Source organism: Poromitra crassiceps (genome assembly GCF_964638095.1).
Source record: "Poromitra crassiceps genome assembly, chromosome: 2".
Classification (NCBI taxonomy): domain Eukaryota; kingdom Metazoa; phylum Chordata; class Actinopteri; order Beryciformes; family Melamphaidae; genus Poromitra; species Poromitra crassiceps.
In genome coordinates this window covers 3302042-3320791 of record NC_139624.1, presented here as the reverse complement: position 1 = coordinate 3320791, position 18750 = coordinate 3302042, and the positions used below count along the sequence as shown (strand labels likewise).

At 44.5% G+C, this 18750-nt stretch overlaps 1 protein-coding gene across 2 annotated transcripts in view; it reads left to right on the top strand.

The window, feature by feature from the left end:
- Positions 1 to 2371: 2371 nt before the first annotated feature.
- LOC310792564 (scavenger receptor cysteine-rich domain-containing protein DMBT1-like) overlaps positions 2372 to 18750 on the top strand; it is a 32628-nt gene continuing 16249 nt past the window's right edge. For both annotated transcript variants that reach the window (XM_083654263.1, XM_083654262.1), the window contains exons 1-7: positions 2372 to 2487; positions 2584 to 2607; positions 5521 to 5595; positions 8622 to 8766; positions 12586 to 12773; positions 15556 to 15654; positions 18634 to 18702. In XM_083654263.1, coding sequence (XP_083510389.1) covers positions 2418 to 2487; positions 2584 to 2607; positions 5521 to 5595; positions 8622 to 8766; positions 12586 to 12773; positions 15556 to 15654; positions 18634 to 18702 — 670 coding nt within the window. In that variant the 5' untranslated portion in view covers positions 2372 to 2417. The remainder of the gene's footprint in view (positions 2488 to 2583; positions 2608 to 5520; positions 5596 to 8621; positions 8767 to 12585; positions 12774 to 15555; positions 15655 to 18633; positions 18703 to 18750) is intronic.

The window sequence follows — 18750 nt, the reverse complement described above, 5'->3', positions numbered from 1 at the left end:
GCACAAGGGACGGGACAAAGCGTCAATATGCTACGCGCTCGGAGTGAGAACGGGTTGTCACGTCTGTCGTCACATAGCGAATGATCACTGAACACTGGTCTTTTGCTGTTATGTCTTGTGTAGTGTCAATTTGAATGGAATACATGCCAGCCTTTTTAACCTCAACAGCAACATCTTCTTTAATGAGACGCCCAATAGCCTCTATGACCGTGTTCACGGTTGTCTTGGTAAATGGTAAATGGCCTGCATTTATATAGCGCTTTTATCCAAAGCGCTTTACAATCAGTAGATAGTCTACATTCACCCATTCATACACCAATGGCGGCAGGCTGCCACGCAGGGTGCCTACACACCATCGGGAGCAAGGAGGGTTAAGTGTCTTGCCCAAGGACGCAACGACAGCAGCTAGGAGGGAGCGGGGATCGAACCGCCAACCCTTGCGTCATTGGCCGACCTGCTCTACCTCCTGAGCTAAAGCCGCCCCTCTTGGAGAGGAGAGTGACCAGTGATCCTCTGCCCTTGGCCCCGGAGTTGTGCAGCCTCTTACTGTCTTCAATACACTTACTGACATGTGCATGCATAGATCAAATTTGCTCAACAGGAGAACAAGCTCTAAAAAAGTGCCATGGTCTGCAGTATCATTTTCCAAAGTGTAAGCAGCCTCTGATTTGTCTCCTCGGTAACTGAGCCACGTTTTCCTATGACTTTCACTATTTCAATAATCCGTTCCAGTACATGTACCTGTCGCCTTTTAAGCACCTGCTCTCTTGCGATGGACATTTGATTCACATTGAGCAACTCTTTTATATTTCCTTTGCTGATCCTTAAAAAGTAGGCGTCTGCAGTCTTTGTGACAGCCACTGTGTTCGTGTTCCATGACTCTTTGATGAACATGCCTCCAATCACACATTCCCAGAGTAAAGGGGTTGACTTGTTTTGCAAAAGCCAAGCAGACGGAACAGTACAGTATGTGTGATTCCCCACAATATGTCAACCAGGCTCGCTTTGTTCCATTGCTGCAATGAAATAGATTCTTCACAGCATTGTGGGTGGTGGTTTGAATAGGATGGAACTTAAAAAACAAATCCAAATCCTCCAATTTGGGGCGTGAAAAGTAGTTAAATGCAGCCTCCATGGGCTCACTCCCAGTCACATCCTTATCAGCAGCATCACTAGCAGGGACAGTTGGCCTCTCTTCTCTTCTCTTCTGTGTGATTTACAAGGGGGGAAAGCCCATTTCTGACATTAGTTTCCGTTTTGTTTCTCGTATTTATTTATTTTGACATGTTAATCCAGTTTTCAATTAGGCTACATCACCAGCAGCATTTGATTTAAATTACAAAATGACTACACGTTATTTTCACCTTCTAAATTTAACCAATCCATTCATTCATTTACTGTAGCCTACCCAGATCTGATGTGCATAAACAAAGCAACATTACTTGTGCAAACAACATCACGACACCTACTTCTGCAAAGTTAGCTTCAGCTTGTGTAGTTCCTCCATGGTCCACGTCCTCCTCAGAAAATTCACCATCATCATCACTGTCAGTCACCACGGTGGTGGTGGGGGTGATAGCGGGGCTGGACTGCTGCCTTACGTTTTTTGTCTCTTTTCTTTTCGGCGCCACCTTTTGCTTTGTTTATGTTCATCATGTTGCGATATAGACATACTGTTCGTATTTGATCTATTGCCCCGCGGCTGCGTTGAGTGATGTAATTACATTGACATTTGACATGGAGGAGCCGGGAGGAGCACGCTGCACGGAGCAGGCCAAGTTCACTTTTGGAAAAGGGGGGGGCGGTGTCTCCGCCTCTCAGACCATGCAATATCCATGATGACCACTTGACATTGACTTGTTTTGGGCTGACCTGACTGACACACTGACAGCGTACTTTGGATGCATTGAGGGCCGGTCAGACCGGCCCAGAGCGGCCCAAAGCGGCCCAAAATCACAGAGGCCCTTCTGGCATTTGCCAGAACTGCCAGATGCCCAGTCCGGGCCTGCTAGGCGGTATGTTGTTGTGTTACGCTGACTGTCAATGATGATGATGCAGATCAGGATTTGATAGGCTACATGGCACGTTGCACCCTTCAATCATCCTAATGCTGCGCACTGGTTGCGCATTGCCAAGAGGCAGGCAGGGATCAATAATCAAACAACCAATATCATATTTGCACAATAACTTAACTCCTTTCTTATAATTCCAGATGTAAGACAGAATTATGGAGTATAGTTCTTTGAAAAAAGTTGATGTAAGTAAGATGGGAAGATTTTGACACAGATGAATCTGGGAAGTGAAACCATCTTAACTGAGTTTTGATGTGCCACTATTGTTGATTAGAGGAACTTCCCACATTCAGTGTCATCAGAAATGTATAGCTGCTAGGTATATAAGACATCAGGGTTTGAAGCATGTTAGGTGGAAACATGATGTGGACTCTCTTGGTTCTCTCCGGTGTGATCGCCTCACACGGCGTGCAAGGTATGGCGTAGTGATATCTGTTGTTGTGTGTGTGTTGTGTTTAATGACATACCTTTCATTCTTAGACATGAACTGCTGTTTCATTTCGTTTTTCAGGACAGAGTCAGCAGGCATCATCAGGTGAGTTTGACTTATCTCTGATCTGCATGCGTCATTAATTTCAGCCAACAAATGCAACTTCAGCAGTAAAAGCGCGCTGTCACTCACTGTGTCGAACATCAGGAACTGATGCTACTCAAATAGATACAACAGATATCACCAAAAGAAATTGCATTTTGTCAGATTGTGTATTTATCAAAATTATTTGTGACCCTGGGGGCCCTATCATCGCAAAGGCGGTCATTTAGTGTTTGCGCTTGTTTTGCGCTCGTTTAATGCCTCACGCAATGCAAATTGTGGGCGTGCACAAGCACATCTGTCTTCCCCCTGCCGCGCTATTACCACTACGCCGGTTGTAATAATCTAACCAAGTGTGCAAAATGCAGGGACACAGATGGCATTCTCCTATCATCAGCATGCACGCAATTACTTTGCGGTAAGAGCTTTGAAAAGCACCTCTTAGTGCAAAAATACCCGCTGTGCTTGATACGTCATTACGCACGGATGTGCCACGCCAGGATCAGTGGCGTGTCTAGGGAGTGGCCTGGGGTGGCACAGGCCACCCCTAGAATCTGATTGGCCACCCCAGGTGCCACCCCATATGATTGGCTCTCTGCCCAGTCAGTAAACCAAGCTTCTGTGTATAGGCGCAATCCAGTCTTAAACCTGAGAGACAGTAATGAGCCATAGTAGTGTCTAGCCTGCTGAAAGCCCCAGAGAAGAAGATCTTGATTTGAAGATTTGGTAGCAGCTGATCAGCAGCAGCAGTCAACTATAACGCTAATGTCGTCTTGTGAAGAAGATCGAAGTGAAGCGCCCTCTGATTCCTGGTGGCTACATGGTGTCTCCACTGTATGCTATTTATGTATTGTGGCATGCGTGAGTAGACTCTTTGATACACATAGCTACTGTACCAGTGGTTTAAAGAAAAACATAACTGCCAACAAACAGAGATTTTCACTTAAAAAAATTAAGCACCCTCACTAAAAAAAATACCATGACATGTTACGGTAGGCTTGAAACTTCACCCTGTCTTTAAAAATAAGCTACTAACAGGGTAAACGGACAGTAAACCTGTGTGCTAGGCTACGTGATAATGTGGTGCAGCAGGTGTGTTTTCATCTCAGCTTGCTAGTTGCTAACATGAGCAAACCTGTCGTCAGTCATTGTTTGGTTGTCAATGCTAATGCTAGCTATGTAAATTTGTCTTGTGTAACTTTGTAGGCCTGATGTGAGCATGTCAAATGTATCTGCATGCACAAGGAAATCTATTGTGCAAGACATATAAAGTGACATACAGTATGTCTTCATGTGACTATTACAGTATGAAAAGAAATCAGAACATTGAGGATTTCTTCTCCATCAAAACAAAGAAATTAAAAACTGCACAGCAGGACAGAGCAGCCAGCAGCACTGCTACCAGTCAGTCACGGTCAGAGCTGCAGGAGAGAGCAGCAACAAGCTCTCCTCCTTGTCAGTCAGATGAGTCAAGCCAGCAGCTTGACAGCAGGAGCCCCCAGCTGTATGTGTGGGTATGTATATACTGTCAAATCCTAATAGTTCCAGATTTCTAAACCTAAACAGTTATCTTGATATTGCCTTGATGTCAGTGGAAGTGTGGTTAACACGTTCACTGCCATTGACGAGATATCTCGGCTTACAAAATCCAACGGTTGACTGCCAATGACGAGATATCTCGGCTTAAAAAAAAAAAAAAAAAAATTGACGGTGGGACGTGGATCAATGCTCCCCACGTCTCCTATAAAAATATTGGAGCCACCGAACGTGTACAACCCATTCCACCGACCCACTAAGTGGCGACAGTCCTCTCCAAACTAGAAAAAGCAGAGCCAAAACTGCAGGGGAACGCGCGATGAAACCATTCTCATACTGTAGAATGGATTGGCGAAAACGCTTTCGCTTTCGCGCTGATTGCTGGCGGTGAGGGATTGCAAATTTGCATAATAGATTACGGGTGGAACAGACTTTGAAACACGCAGCATAAATAAGACCAGAATCGCAAAAGCTTCATCAAAGCTCTCAACCGAAACTCCAAGAAACGAGCGAGCCCATCCAGACTTGCCCAGCGGCCGCCAGCAGACAGGAGCAGCAGCAAAGCAGTGAGCCTGGTGACGCGAGGTTACAGCAGCAACAGAAACGAGCTTGTGACACGCCCGCTGCAGCCAAGAAGAACACACACGGAGGGAGGAGTTTGAAGGAGAGGGGTGTTTCCTGCTGTTATGGAGGAAATTACTGTTCAAAACTATTGTTTAGATGTCTGACGTCTTACTGATGCCAAAAATGAATGGTTAAAGTGACTGTTCTATCGAATTTCACAAAAAGCCGTTTATCTCAGAATAAATTTTCAGACGCTGAAACCATGCTGTATTCAACTGCTAATGCTTACATAACTACTAACTCTACAAACTAACTCTTTTAGACAGAGAAAGCACACATTCTATTAGTTCTTTTGAGATATTGTGTGTTCACAAAATCCTAACAGAAACGAATCCTCGGCTCTTGAAAGATGAGCCAGAATCCTCAAAAAAAAACCTTGGCAGAAGCTAACTACAGTATTGAAAAACGGCTGGCAGTGAATGTGTTAATTGCCAGACATTGAAACTAAAGTTGAAACTTGTCAGTTATGTGTGTAGAACAGTGATACTCAACCCGAGGCTCTAGAGCCACATGCAGCTCCTTTATGGGTAGTTGTGGCTCTTTTAAGTCCTACTATAAATAAATAAATAAATAAATAATCTAAAAAAAAACAAAGGGAGGAAAGGAAAGATTTTGTTTTGTCAATGTGGCTCCTGAGTAGGGCAAGGTTGCATACCACTGGTGTATAAGTACAATAATTATGGGTAACATGCCCGTTAGCTTACTTAAAAAAGGTTGATTTTATTATCATTCTAATGGCAACTTATGTTTTTGTAGACTCAGACTACTACTCAGACACTGATAGTAGTGGTGATGAAGGACCTTCAGCTTCTCCTGCACTTGCACATCAGGGTATGTATACAGTACATTTGGCTTATTTGTCTGATTTTAATTGGGATGGGGATCTAGTTGGGACAAACATGGTAAATTAACGCTATTCTGACGTGTGCCATGTGAGTGCACAGTGCGAGCGAGTGCGTGTGTGTGTGTTTTTTTGGCTAAAAGTCCAAAAAACGTCAAATTTTCCCTTCCTGGCCACCCCTTCATAAGTCTGTGCCCCACTTGTGCCACCCTGATTAAAAAAGTCATCATTCTGCTGCTAAAATTGGGTAACCAGCAGATTATTCAGTGAGACAATCAACTATAATTCACTGAGAAACTTTTTATCACATCGCAAAGAGGGGTTAATGCAAATGAATTGAGAAAACTTGGACACCTTCACCTATCCCATAACCCGGAGGGTCGTTGGGGCTCCACAGACAATCTGTCGACAAACTCTTTCCGTCCTCGGCAGCTCTCACTGTTTCACCTAGTTTTAATTCACAGAGATAGGCCTATCCAAATTACACATGGGGAGAATTACAGCATATATGCCTCATGCAAACTGTATTACAGGGACTGCGAGACGGGAATCTGATTGGTTTGATTGATGTAACGACCAGGCATTGCCAGGGAACACCTGTGAATAATTCTGGTGGTTAACACTGCCCAAATCCCGTTTGCGCCGGGCACAAATGACTTGGCACGCCTCCAATTTGCGCCTGCAGCCGTTGCTGTGCCGAGTTATGCACCCTCACCGAGTATTGCATCCCCCACCATATTTTGGGGCTGTTTTAACTTAAAAACAGGGAGGTCACGTCTACCCAAACAATTATATAATTTTCAAACAGTTACGTTTCTGTATAAATCATTACAATATGCTCCCGTGAGGTGGGGATGCATTTGGCGGTGGGGGTGCAAAACTCGGTATGACGGCACGGTGGCTCAGTGGTTAGTACTGATGCCTCACAGCAAGAAGGTCCCGGGTTTGAACCCCAATCCGTCCCAGGTCCTTTCTGTGTGGAGTTTGCATGTTCTCCCCGTGTTTGCGTGGGTTTTCTCCGGGTGCTCCGGTGTCCTCCCACCATCAAAGACCTGTATGTTAGGGTTAATACTCCTGTCAGTGCCCCTGACCAAGGCAATGGCAAAATAACTGGAGTTGGTCCCCGGGCGCTGCACTGCGGCTGCCCACTGCTCCTAAGTTCTAGGAAGGTTCCTAGTAGAGGATGGGTCAAATGCAGATGATGAATTTCCCCATGGGGATAAATAAAGGATAACTTAACTTAAATAACTTAGTAACACCTGGACACTTGCGCGAGGCGGACTGCTATCATCCCTGCGAGCGCAAAAAGCGGATAGCGCCTGTACCAAGATAGCGCCATGGTGTTTCCTTTTCCTAGGATTTTTTTTAGGAGCGGGGGAAGGGTTTCATTTCGTGGTACTGTAATTTTATATGATTCATTTTACTGTGTATTGTTTTATCATTTTAGTGTTTTATTGTTTATGCCACAATCTTATTCTTGATTTTAATTGTCTTAACTTGTATTAATTGTGATATACACTGTAATCAGGGCGTCCTTCAAAAAGAGAGCGTGCTCTCAATGGTCCTCCCTGGATAAATAAAGGTTAAATAAATAAATTAATACCTGGGGGTAGTGCACGTGTAGTACGCCGGAATTGCAGATTTACTTTTTTCTAACAGTATGTACTTTGCACCATTTGTTTCTCTATAAAAGTCCTTACATGACTGTGCACTTCAAAAGTGACCTCATGGTCACCAGCCAAGGATTTCATGCTGAGTAGCCTACCGTCACCGTGTCATGGGTAAATCACTGATTGACTGAGATGATTGCATATTTGACGAAATGTATATAAATGCAGGCCATACGAAATAACATTTCACCATTTTGATACTGACAAACTCTGCAAAAAAGAAATAAATAAAAAACATCCCATTGTAGACATTATTTACAGGGTGGGAAGTGATAATTTCTTGTCTGTTCTTACTGTAGCTGAAGGTTCCTGCAGATATAACTGTGGCTACCAGGTCGGGAACTGCACTTGTGCCACTGGCTGGCTATAAAACATTATGTGTATGTATATACAGTATATATATACTATATATATATATTGTATACATTATAGACATCCCTGTTTCTGCTCGTGAGGATGGTTTGACTTCCTAGCTCGGGGGGCTAGTGGAGGTCACCTGTTATAGACGGTTTTCACCAGGTGTGTAGTGCTATCTGGAGAACTGGGGGAGCCCATCTATACTGTATGAGGAACGACCTCCCCCCTATTTTACCAACCCCTTGGAGAAAAAGTATGGGAGCTCCACTCCCCTGCGCTCCCACAGCACTACACCCGTGCTTTTCATGGAATTGTTAGTCCTGCTCTGCTCTTACTCCTTTTTTTTCTGTCCACAGCAAACACTGTAACAGGAAGTGAGCTGGGGTTCAATTTCAAATGTTTTTGTTGTCAAGTTAAAACCGTCTATAGTGAAAGAAAGAATGTGTGGAGAAAAAACTATTACTATGCAGCACTCTTGCTTTCCTTTCCAGGCTGTGTACAAACATATGAAGCAGACTTCTTCTTCCTGATAGACCAGTCAGGAAGCCGGCGCTTTGACTATTATTTCTAGCCTTCAATGTGGCCTCGGCGTCTTACGGCGCGTATCGTAGTTCAACAGTACAGCCGGTGCTTTTTGGCGTCTTACAGCCGACATTCTCTCTCACACATTCTTCCAACTTTATTTTCACAGTGTATCCATTTAAAACAAATATAATATATTTTTCTTTATTCTTTAGGGGGAATTTTGGTCAGTCTCATTCTTTCTCAAGCTTCTGATTTGTGACTTCTGATAAAATGTTGGTCATCAATATGCCTGTCTGATGATGATTTTTGACTAGCGTGTAACTAATTTCAGCTGTCGCTGAGATAATAATGTGTTGAAGTATATGAACCCTATGAGCAAATGAGCAAACATGTTTTAATCTGTGTCCATGTTTTAATTTCCAGTACTTGATTTTGAATTGATCAGAAATGTTATGTCTCTTCAGGTGCACCCTGTGGTGGCCTCTTGGACAACTCCACAGGCTACTTTGACAGCCCCAACTATCCAGGGGACTACCCAAACTACGCAGACTGTGTATGGTACATCAGACCAAACAGTGGAATTATAGAGCTGGATATCCACAATGTGAGGTAAGCATGTTCATCTGGGTGAATATTGCAGAAACTTACCCAAGTCTGAAATCCTGGCCCGTCTGACTTTAGGAAAGTATATAAGACTTTTGCCATTACAGAACCAGGTACTGTAGGACCAGTTAACTATAATTAGGACATTTGTCTTATCTCAAAGGCATTTAGGATTTGGATACGACAGAAGGGTCCTAAGGAAATCCTAAATTGTGTGTGTGTGCGTGTGCGTGTGTGTGTGTGTGTGTGTGTGTGTGTGTGTGTGTGTGAGAGTGAACTTTAGGACAGCTCAGAACCTGGCCTAAAAATGAAGCATTGCGTTAGTTCATGCAGGACACAGAAGTAATAGGCCTGCGCCCCAGCTGTAATCAGCTGACAGCCGCTGATTGGACCAGTGTTGAATGATTCACCAATCTGTGCCATTCTCACAACAGAGCGCCAATTTAAATACAACCCAGGTTTTACGAGTTGAGAACGAGGAATCTCAGAGTATGCCAAGTTGCTCCATGCAATGCCCAACTGGACAATGTATATTTTCTCAAAAAATTGACCACTATAAAACCATCCATTACGCCTGAAGGCATCATTGGCAATGGCATGGGCGCAGCCACCAGCTCCGCCCCGTGACGAACATGTCAAGCCATCTTGCCATACCATCATTTAAGCGTCCAGCAGCCCACTGTTCTGAAGAAGCAGCGAGGCTAGATGTGTGAGATTCCTCGTTCTCACTCGGAAAACCTGGGTTGTAGGACAACCCCAACGTTTTACTTAATTTCAAACTTCGGAATCTAACACTATGCCAACTATCCAGCCAACCTCGCTGTAAGGATGCACCTCGTGTGACCCGGGGCGATGCAAGCAACAGTAGAAGCTAGTGCTAGGCAGGCAGGTGAGCTAGCGATCACACTACCCCGGCCGGGGAGGTAATTAGCTCAGGCTAGCGTAACGGCTAATAGCTAGCCACAGCCTGGCTAGCTAAGAGACTACCAAGATAGCTGTAACAGCATGAGAGAAAAAACTCTTCAGTTTTGCAGTGGGTCCTGCCGTTCCTGGCGAAGAGGGCTCGTTCGACGAATTTGTGCAGTCCTCATCCACCGCTCGCATTTGGGTTGATGGAAGGAACACGAGGAGACAGGTGTCACTGCTGGCTAGGAGCTAACCGTAAGCTAGTCGAGGGTCAGAGAAAACAGAGCACGTCTGCACAGGCTGCTGGACTAAAGCAAAGTGACGGTATGGCAAGATGGTGCGGACGTGACGTGTTCGTCACGGGGCGGAGCGGGTGGCCATGTTCATTCCATTGCCAATGATGCCTTCAGGCGTAATGGATGGATTTATAGGGGTCAATTTTTTGAGAAAATGGACATTGTCCAGTCGGGCATTGCATGGAGCATCTTGGCATAGTGTGAGATTCCGAAGTTCGAAACGAAGTAAAACATACAGTATTCAATGTCCTGCTTTGGGCTCACTCCTGTATAGGGAGCCAAAGTGAATGTCACTTCCTGCCTCTCTCAGCGTACCAGCGTCTGAGAAAATAATGGTGGTGAATGGAGATAGACGCGACTCTTTTTGATCCCGTTTGAATTTTGCCACGGGGTACACATATCATGTTTGTCAATGTAAATGATAACTTTGCAAGTCAAGAAAGTCACAGTTTGTGGTAAAACTGTGGCACTATAAGTTATAAATCAGAAAGACTACGCACAACCAGATGCATAAATAACGTCTCTTTTACCAGTCCATGTTGTTGGTGTGACGTATATTGTGCGACACGAGAGATGTAGTCGATTGACAAAACTAAACCTTACGTTTCAGTTTCAGGACAAACTGTGACTTGACATGGGATCAAAAAGAGTAATGTCTGTCTCCGTTCACCACCATTCATATTTTTTCAGACGCTTTTTCAGCCTAATTACAACTTCCTAGAAATGCCACCTATAGAGTACGGCAGGAATGACATATTTTTGTAGTCGCAAGTCCCAGACTTCCGGGTTCTTCACTGTTTCTGCCTATATGGGATTTTTGAATTGGTTTTTGGCGTGATGCTTCAAATAAGGTCTGTGGTTAACGCAAGCTTATTCAAACGTGAACCTGTGTTCAGCAGGATAATCTTCACACATCAGGACCACTTTCACGAGTTTTGAAGCGTAAATGCGAGGCCTAGAAGTAAAAAGCTCATGCTAAGCTATTCCAGAACTACACACAGTGTCGCATAGGCTTCCACATCACGTCACCACAGCCAAATTCAACCTTAAGTGTTAGAGTGTTGTTACTGTGAGCTGACAGAGAGCAGTGTGTGGGACCATTGAGATAAATATGAAAAATAAGTTTATATGTCGATTTGTGGGACGGGGAACATGCACCCAATTAGTTAGCAATCACTTAGAGACACACACAAATACAATAAATAAGTCTATTAAACATAACTATAAACCAACTGGCAACTATTATTCATCAAAAACCTGCTAATTAAAATCTGCAAGACACTGTCCTGTAAATTATCTCCCCCCGGGTTAAATCTCCAGAGTTATAATGGGCATACGTTAAGAATATTGACCTGTCACCTTATAGTTTTGGTAACAATGTCAAACAGTGGTGTCACGTGGTGTGACAAACTAACTTGCTAGTATTGTCCGTCTTTAACTGCTTCTGATTGGTCAGTCTAGAGGTACGTCACGTTTCTCTAAAATGCTATTGGCTAATGGGGTGGCTGGGCGGGACTGAGTGTTGGGGTCTCTCTCTTCTGAGAGAGCCTGGGGACGCAAGGTTAGGTTTTGACGGTATGGTGACAGGAGTTTGTGTGTGTCAGTGTGTGCGCTGCTGTGCACTGATATAGTGTGCATGTTTTACTAATACATTTTGAAAGAGCCATTAGTTCATTCTTGAGTCCAAATCACCATTTGAGGCAAATTGGAAGAAATTCCGTCAAGGCGCTCCTGAGATGTTGCGTTACAGAGCTTGGAAATTGGGTGTGTGACGTGAGCTTGACCTTTGACCTTTGATCACCAAAATGTAATCCGTTCATCCTAAATCGACATTTGAGCCAAATTGGAAGAAATTCCATCAAGCCGTTCTTGAGATATCGCTTTAACGAACTTGGGAATGGCATTCGTGAGGTCACAGTGAGCTTGACCTTTGACCATGAAAATCTAATCAGTTCATCCTTGAGTCCAAGTCGATGTTTGAGGCAAATTTGATGAAACTCCGTGAAGGCATTCCTGAGATATCGCATTAACAAGCTTGAACATGGCATTCGAGAGGTCACAGTGACCTTGGCCTTTGACCTTTGACCACCAAAATCTAATCAGTTCATCCTTGAGTCCAAGTCGATGTTTGAGGCAAATTTGATGAAATTCCGTCAAGGCGTTCCTCAGATATCGCATTAACGAACATCGGACGGACGGACGGACTTACGGACGGACAGCCCGGATCCATAATGCCTCCGGCCTGGCTATCACCGGCGGAGGCATAACAATCACTTACAGCCCCTTTAAAGAACCCTGCTGATGACATTAAATTATCTGCTAACATACTCTGTGCCCTTTGAATTGACTTGTTTCTGTTATGGCAAAGGATGTGTTCTTATAAGAGAGACCAGCAGTTCAGACTTTCTTCTGTAATGATCCTTTTTTTCTCCTCCTAGAATGATCAAAGGAGTTGTGTGTCATTAACCACCTGGTTCACATCATAAGATTAATGATACCTGTGAAGTAAGCTGACAGTGAGGTTTCCATGCTATCATGGAATCCCCACAGTCACTGCTAGTGTTTCTGTGTTGTCTGTGCTGCTTGAACTTCACCCTCTGTACTTCTTATGCTCTGATCACAGACTTGAAGGCTGTCTTGATAGCATCTCTGTCTATGATGGCCCCAGCACCAATGATGACAGGCTTCTGAGAAAACTGTGTGACGGGCAGACCTCCACCTTTAACTCCACCGGTTATTACCTGACTGTGCGCTTCACAAGTGACAGGAGGATCACCCACCAAGGATTTAATGCCCAGTACCGTGTCGTGGGTAAGTCACTGTGATTACGACAAAATACCATTTCACCATTTTTTTCAAGTTTCAAGTTTTATTTATTGAATATTCTCTTGGCAGTTTATGTAACTGAAATACGAGAATATTTACAATGGATACAATCAATGGAGTACAACATAAAAATATAAAAACCACAATGTAGAATAAAATAATAATAATTAGGTGAGTTTTCTGTATTTTATCAACAGTCTATGGCAGTGATGGGTAGGGCTGTTCATTCTATATTATTTGGCGTTCAGGAGAGATGTGAGGAATGGGATGGGTGATTTTTCATATCTTTTTGTTCTTGTTTTGGGCATGTTGAGTTGGGTGCTGTTTCTGGTTTGGCGGTTTGATGTTTGGGCTCTGGTAGGTGGCAGCCAGGCTCTGAAGGGGGAATCCAGAAGACCCAAGGCAAAGTCTCTGCATAGTGAGTTTCGTCTGTCTTGGAGGGTAGGTAGTGACAGGGTTTGGAGTGAGTCGTGATAGCTGGAATATGCTCTGCCAATTATGATTCTGCAGGCACGTTTCTGGACACGCTCTATCTGGTCTGACAGAGCCTGCGTCAGGCTCCCACGCCACGCCGGACAGGCATACTCCAGAGTGGGGCGGACGTATCCTGTGTATATTGTTGCCAGGTCTGATTTTGGCACCCCTGACCTTCTCAACCTTCTCAGGAAGTACAGTTTTGTGTTGGCTTTCTTAACCATGGCATCAGTGTGTTCATTCCATTTCAGGTCTGATTGAATCTGGACTCCAAGCACCTTGACGCTTTCACATGTTGGTAGCTGTTTACCACACAGGAAGAGAGGGACGGGGGGAGGTGGATTTCTTCTGAATGTTACAGTTATTGTTTTGCACTTGGATGGATTCAGTGCCATTTGACTGTTGAGGACCCAACTGTCTAAATTGTCAAGGATTGTCTGGGGGGATGTTATGTTGTTAGCATCACATACATGGATGAGGTTTAAATCATCCACATATTTCCAGCGATTTGGGATGTCAGTGGCAGCACAGTTAATGAGGGCAAGGAAGACGATAGGCCCGAGCAGAGTTCCCTGGGCCACGCCCCCTGTGAGCTCAGCCCAGTTGGAGTGGCAGTCCTGGGGGGTCATGCCTATGTTCCCCGCGTTCTATGTTCCCCGGGTTCTATGTTCCCCGCTCCTGCTAAAAAGGGTTCTATGTTCCCCGGGTCCTATGTTCCCCGCTCCCGAAAAAGGGTCCTATGTTCCCCGGGTCCTATGTTCCCCGCTCCCGGAAAAAGGGTCCTATGTTCCCCGGGTCCTATGTTCCCCGCTCGTATGCGTGAAGTCGGCGAGTGCAAACCGCAATATCTCGAGGTTGTGAGACTTCATTGACGGACTGCATGAGGGAAAGCTCGAGTCTATAGATAGGCTCAGATATATGCACACATTCAGAAGCAGGAGCAGCAACATGCTATCCATAATATTAAATTTTTCAGAGAGAGAGAGATCAATATTTGCAACATTGACACAGCACAAATCGCCTCTGCCTATATAACCCACAGACATGCACAAGTTCTGTAAAGCCATTCAAATAAATTGTTTAATTTCGCTTGATATGTAGCCCCAGGCTATTATATTTTGGTATTCAAAGTAGTCTAAGTAAGAACTGGTGATAAACTGCCACCTTTTAGCTGTCGGGGGAGGTGATTTATCCGCTAAAGAAAGCCATTAAAGCAGGCCTATTTGTTTTCGTTGCCTATAGGTCCACATGCTCTATTAATGAAATAAAAAATATATAATATAAAAAAAACTTTGGGAAACATATCAAGTGAAATTAAACAATTTATTTGAATGGCTTTACAGAACTTGTGCATGTCTGTGGGTTATATAGGCAGAGGCGATTTGTGCTGTGTCAATGTTGCAAATATTGATCTCTCTCTCTCTCTCTCTCTCTCTCTCTGAAAAATTTAATATTATGGATAGCATGTTGCTGCTGCTGCCGCCGCGCAGTCACCAACTTATAATTTATTTTTACTGTCGGACTCGAATGTGTGCATCTGAGCCTATAGACTCAAGCTTTCCCTCATGCAGTCTGTCAATGAAGTCTCACAACCTCGAGATATTGCGGTTTGCACTCGCCAACTTTACGCATACGAGCGGGGAACATAGGACCCGGGGAACATAGGACCCTTTTTCGGGAGCGGGGGCCATAGGACCCAGGGAACATATCCTTTTTCGGGAGCGGGGAACATAGGACCCGGGGAACATAGAACCCTTTTTAGCAGGAGCGGGGAACATAGAACCCGGGGAACATAGAACCCGGGGAACATAGGCATGACCCCCCAGGACTGCCACTCCAACTGGGCTGAGCTCACAGGGGGCGTGGCCCAGGGAACTCTGCTCGGGCCTAGGTACATAGGTACGCATAGGTACGCTCCCAGTCCTGGTACCGTACAGCTTGCCTGCGGTCGGACACAAAGCTACATACCCAGGGCAATAGGGCAGGTCTGACACCCAGCTTCAGGAGTCGTTCCATTGCAACATTCAGGTCCACTTTGTCAAATGCTTTTGAGAAGTGGGTTGTGATGAGGGTACTGATAGTGGCTGGTGTGTCGGAGGCTTTGTATAGAGTATCTAGAATGCTTACAAGGGTGTGAGTAGATGATCATCCTGGTCTGCTCCCTGGGCGGGGTCATTTTGATGCTCTTTAACAAACTCTGCAAAAAGACCAACAACAAAACATCCCATCGGAACCTAGACACTCTTATTTACATGGTGGAAATTGATAATTGTTTTGTCTGTTCTCGCTGTAGATGAAGGTCCCTGCAGATATAACTGTAGCTACCAGGTTGGGAACTGCTCTTGTGACACTGGCTGTGAAGACAGAGGGAACTGTTGCCCAGACTATGAAAGTAAGCCCAGAGTACAGCATGAGTAAAACACTCCAAAAAAGGTTCTCTCCTTGGTTTTAAAGGCCCATTCCGTCGGTTCTGGCGAGAAATAAATGTGCACAAAGAGTTTTTTATTGGCAATGAGTGAATGCGCCTTGACGTAACTTAAAAATGGCGACCGGGGGCGTTTCTCTCCGACCAGCCGTTCAGAAGATACATGGAAATACCGCAGTTTCGAAGGGGTTAGCATTTCCCGCCACAGCTAGAGGATGTGACGTCTGCGCGTTCACGAGCCTGGCTCTTGTCCTAGACGGCTAACAGGAAATGGCTAACGTTACGTTCGTCGCTAGCTGCTAGCAAAAGGAAACAACAACACAGACTCCATAAAAAGTCCACACTAAATAAATAAATAAATATTTATCTAATGAAGCCCGTCTGGCCAGACAGCAGCAATGTGACCGACATCGGGGGGAAACTAGAGTCAGGACTGTGTTTTCGGTTCATGAAGGAAACTTGCTGCTTGTAGCTACTGTAATGTGGTTTTGACCAGATAACGTTAGCTGCTTGCTAATGGATTTTCAAGATTCAAGATTTTTATTGTCACTCCGTAGTACAAGTATCTGACCACCTGGTCAGAAACTCTGCTAACATTACCGTCTTGTGTGAAGTAATGCAACCCTAACGTTACTACCGTTATGCTTATGGTCATGGAACATTATTGTTTGACTGCAGTTAGCTGCGGTGGTGAGTCTGCCTATTATAACCATAACGTTAGCTTGATGTAATACGCGGCTAACCAATAGATTTAGCTATATTTATAGAAATTACCACCAGCCCCACTAATAACGTTACTGTCTTGTGTTGATAATGAATCTAACAGTCGGAAATATGCCTAACGTTAGCCTACTGTCTGTTATGCTTACGGTACATTGTTTGACTGTTCAGTTTGGTCAAGATGTACCGGGGGAGAAGGCTCTGACTGCAGTTAGCTGCAGTGGGACTGCACATAGTAATGTTAGCTTGATGCTAATCGCGGCTAACTAATATTAATTTACATTTATAGAAATTACCACCAGCCCCACTAATAACGTTACCGTCTTGTGTGGATAATGAATTTAACAGTCGTAAATATGCCTAACGTTACTGTTATGCTTATGAAACATTGTTTGATTGTTCAGTTTGGTCAACTCCAGGCATTACACGGTACCGTACATACAGGGGGAGCAGGCTATTTCCTGGCTTGTGCTAACGTGAGTATCCACTTCCCCGCAGCCAACGCAAGCCAAAACACGACCAAACATGCCACAATAACGTCCCCTAATTCATCCAGAATCCTTCCTGGGCATCTCGAGGCTGATCTGACCGATAAAATGTCCAGGTTGCCGTTTTCATGGACTTTTATGAGTTAACGTTACAAAGCAACCAACAGCTCTGCTGTTGCCAGGCAACTGCTTGTGCGTGTGCGAGTATGGTGCCCGCGCGTCAGCTCGTTCACACGCTGCCTGCAGTTACTCTAACGGCCACCGGCGTCAGTAACAGTGACAATTGACGGAATGGGCCTTTAATATTTTGTTGATCCACTCAGTAAGACAATGATCTACAGTGAGAAGGTGCTCCTGCTCATCTTCCTGTCAGTACTATGGCAACTGTTGCTATGACTACAGCGGTAAGTAACGATCAGCTCGACACAGGTGACTGCCTGTTTGACTCTACCTGAGACTGAAAGTATCAAAATAGTGAGATTGGTGGAGTTGCTGACCTCATTGTTATTCCTACCTCTCTATCTAGAGTGGAACAGGAGTAAAACACACACAAAAACAGTATCTCCATGGTTAATGTTTTGTTATAAAACGGCGCTCTCAAATCAAGCAATCTGATTGGCTCACAGCTGTGGTATATTTAGCATACAACACACTAAATATACCGCAGTGAGAGCCACTCACTGTGTGTACTTTATTGGGGCCAATTATGGGAGAGTTGATACCAAGGTGAGCTGTTTGGACCTGAGCCAGAGGGGCTCAGGTCCAAACAGTGATTTAAGCGATTTAAAGGAGTTGTTTAGGATACTTTCATATTGCCATACTTGGTAAGATAGATAGATAGATAGATAGATAGATAGATAGAGTACTTTATTCATCCCCGAGGGGAAATTCTGGCGTTACAGCAGCAGTAGCATCAATGACAGCACACAAGAGCATCAATGACAAGAGCATCAATGACATTAAACAATTAAACAATAAAACAATAAATAAAAGTTACACAACTAAGGTAAGGTGCAGAAACAGCAGTATTAAAATATTGCAATAAGAAAAGAAACAAACCAATACGCGAAAATATACAATATACAATATATACCACTTTACTTCCACTTAACTGTTTTATAAAAGCAATAGATCACTTCAGACCGTGGTATATGTTTATTATACCACACCTAAGGTACGACCCTTAGGCCCCGTTCAGACAGGATGCCGAAGCAACGCTCAACCGAAGCTGTACCTACGCTGTACCCACAAGTTTCATTTAGGCGTCCTTGTTAACAGGCGAAGCCGTTCACACCACCCGCGCGCGTGCCACGCTGACGCCTAGCTTGCCGAAGCCACTCTCACGCCACGCCGAAGCGATCACTCAGGATTGACGCCGAATTTCCAAGTGTGCCACTGAAGCCGTGAAGCCATGAGGCATGAAGTCAATGGGAGTTGTGAGCGGGTTCAAGGCACGAGAGTAGATGCTGAGAGGAAGAGAGAAGGCGTCTTGTGTGAACAGTAAGGAGTACGTTCAGCTTGTGCCTGCTTCAAGCTTCAGTTCTGCTTACGTTCGGCGTCCTGTGTGAACAAGGGCTTAGGTGTGGTATAATAAGCATATACCATGGTCTGTTGTGATCTATGGCTTAATTGACCCACATAGCAAGAAAATGATCTACAGTGAGAAGGATATTAGAAAGTCTGGAAAAAGAAAGTTAGTTTGAGATACTGACCTTATTCTATTCTCTCTGTCATGTAGATTACTGTGCACCAACAACGGACCCACCAATGCAACCATCAACGTACCCACCAAAGCAACCACCAACAGGTATTTTAACTCAATATATTCGGCTATAGTTGTATAGATCGATAGGCA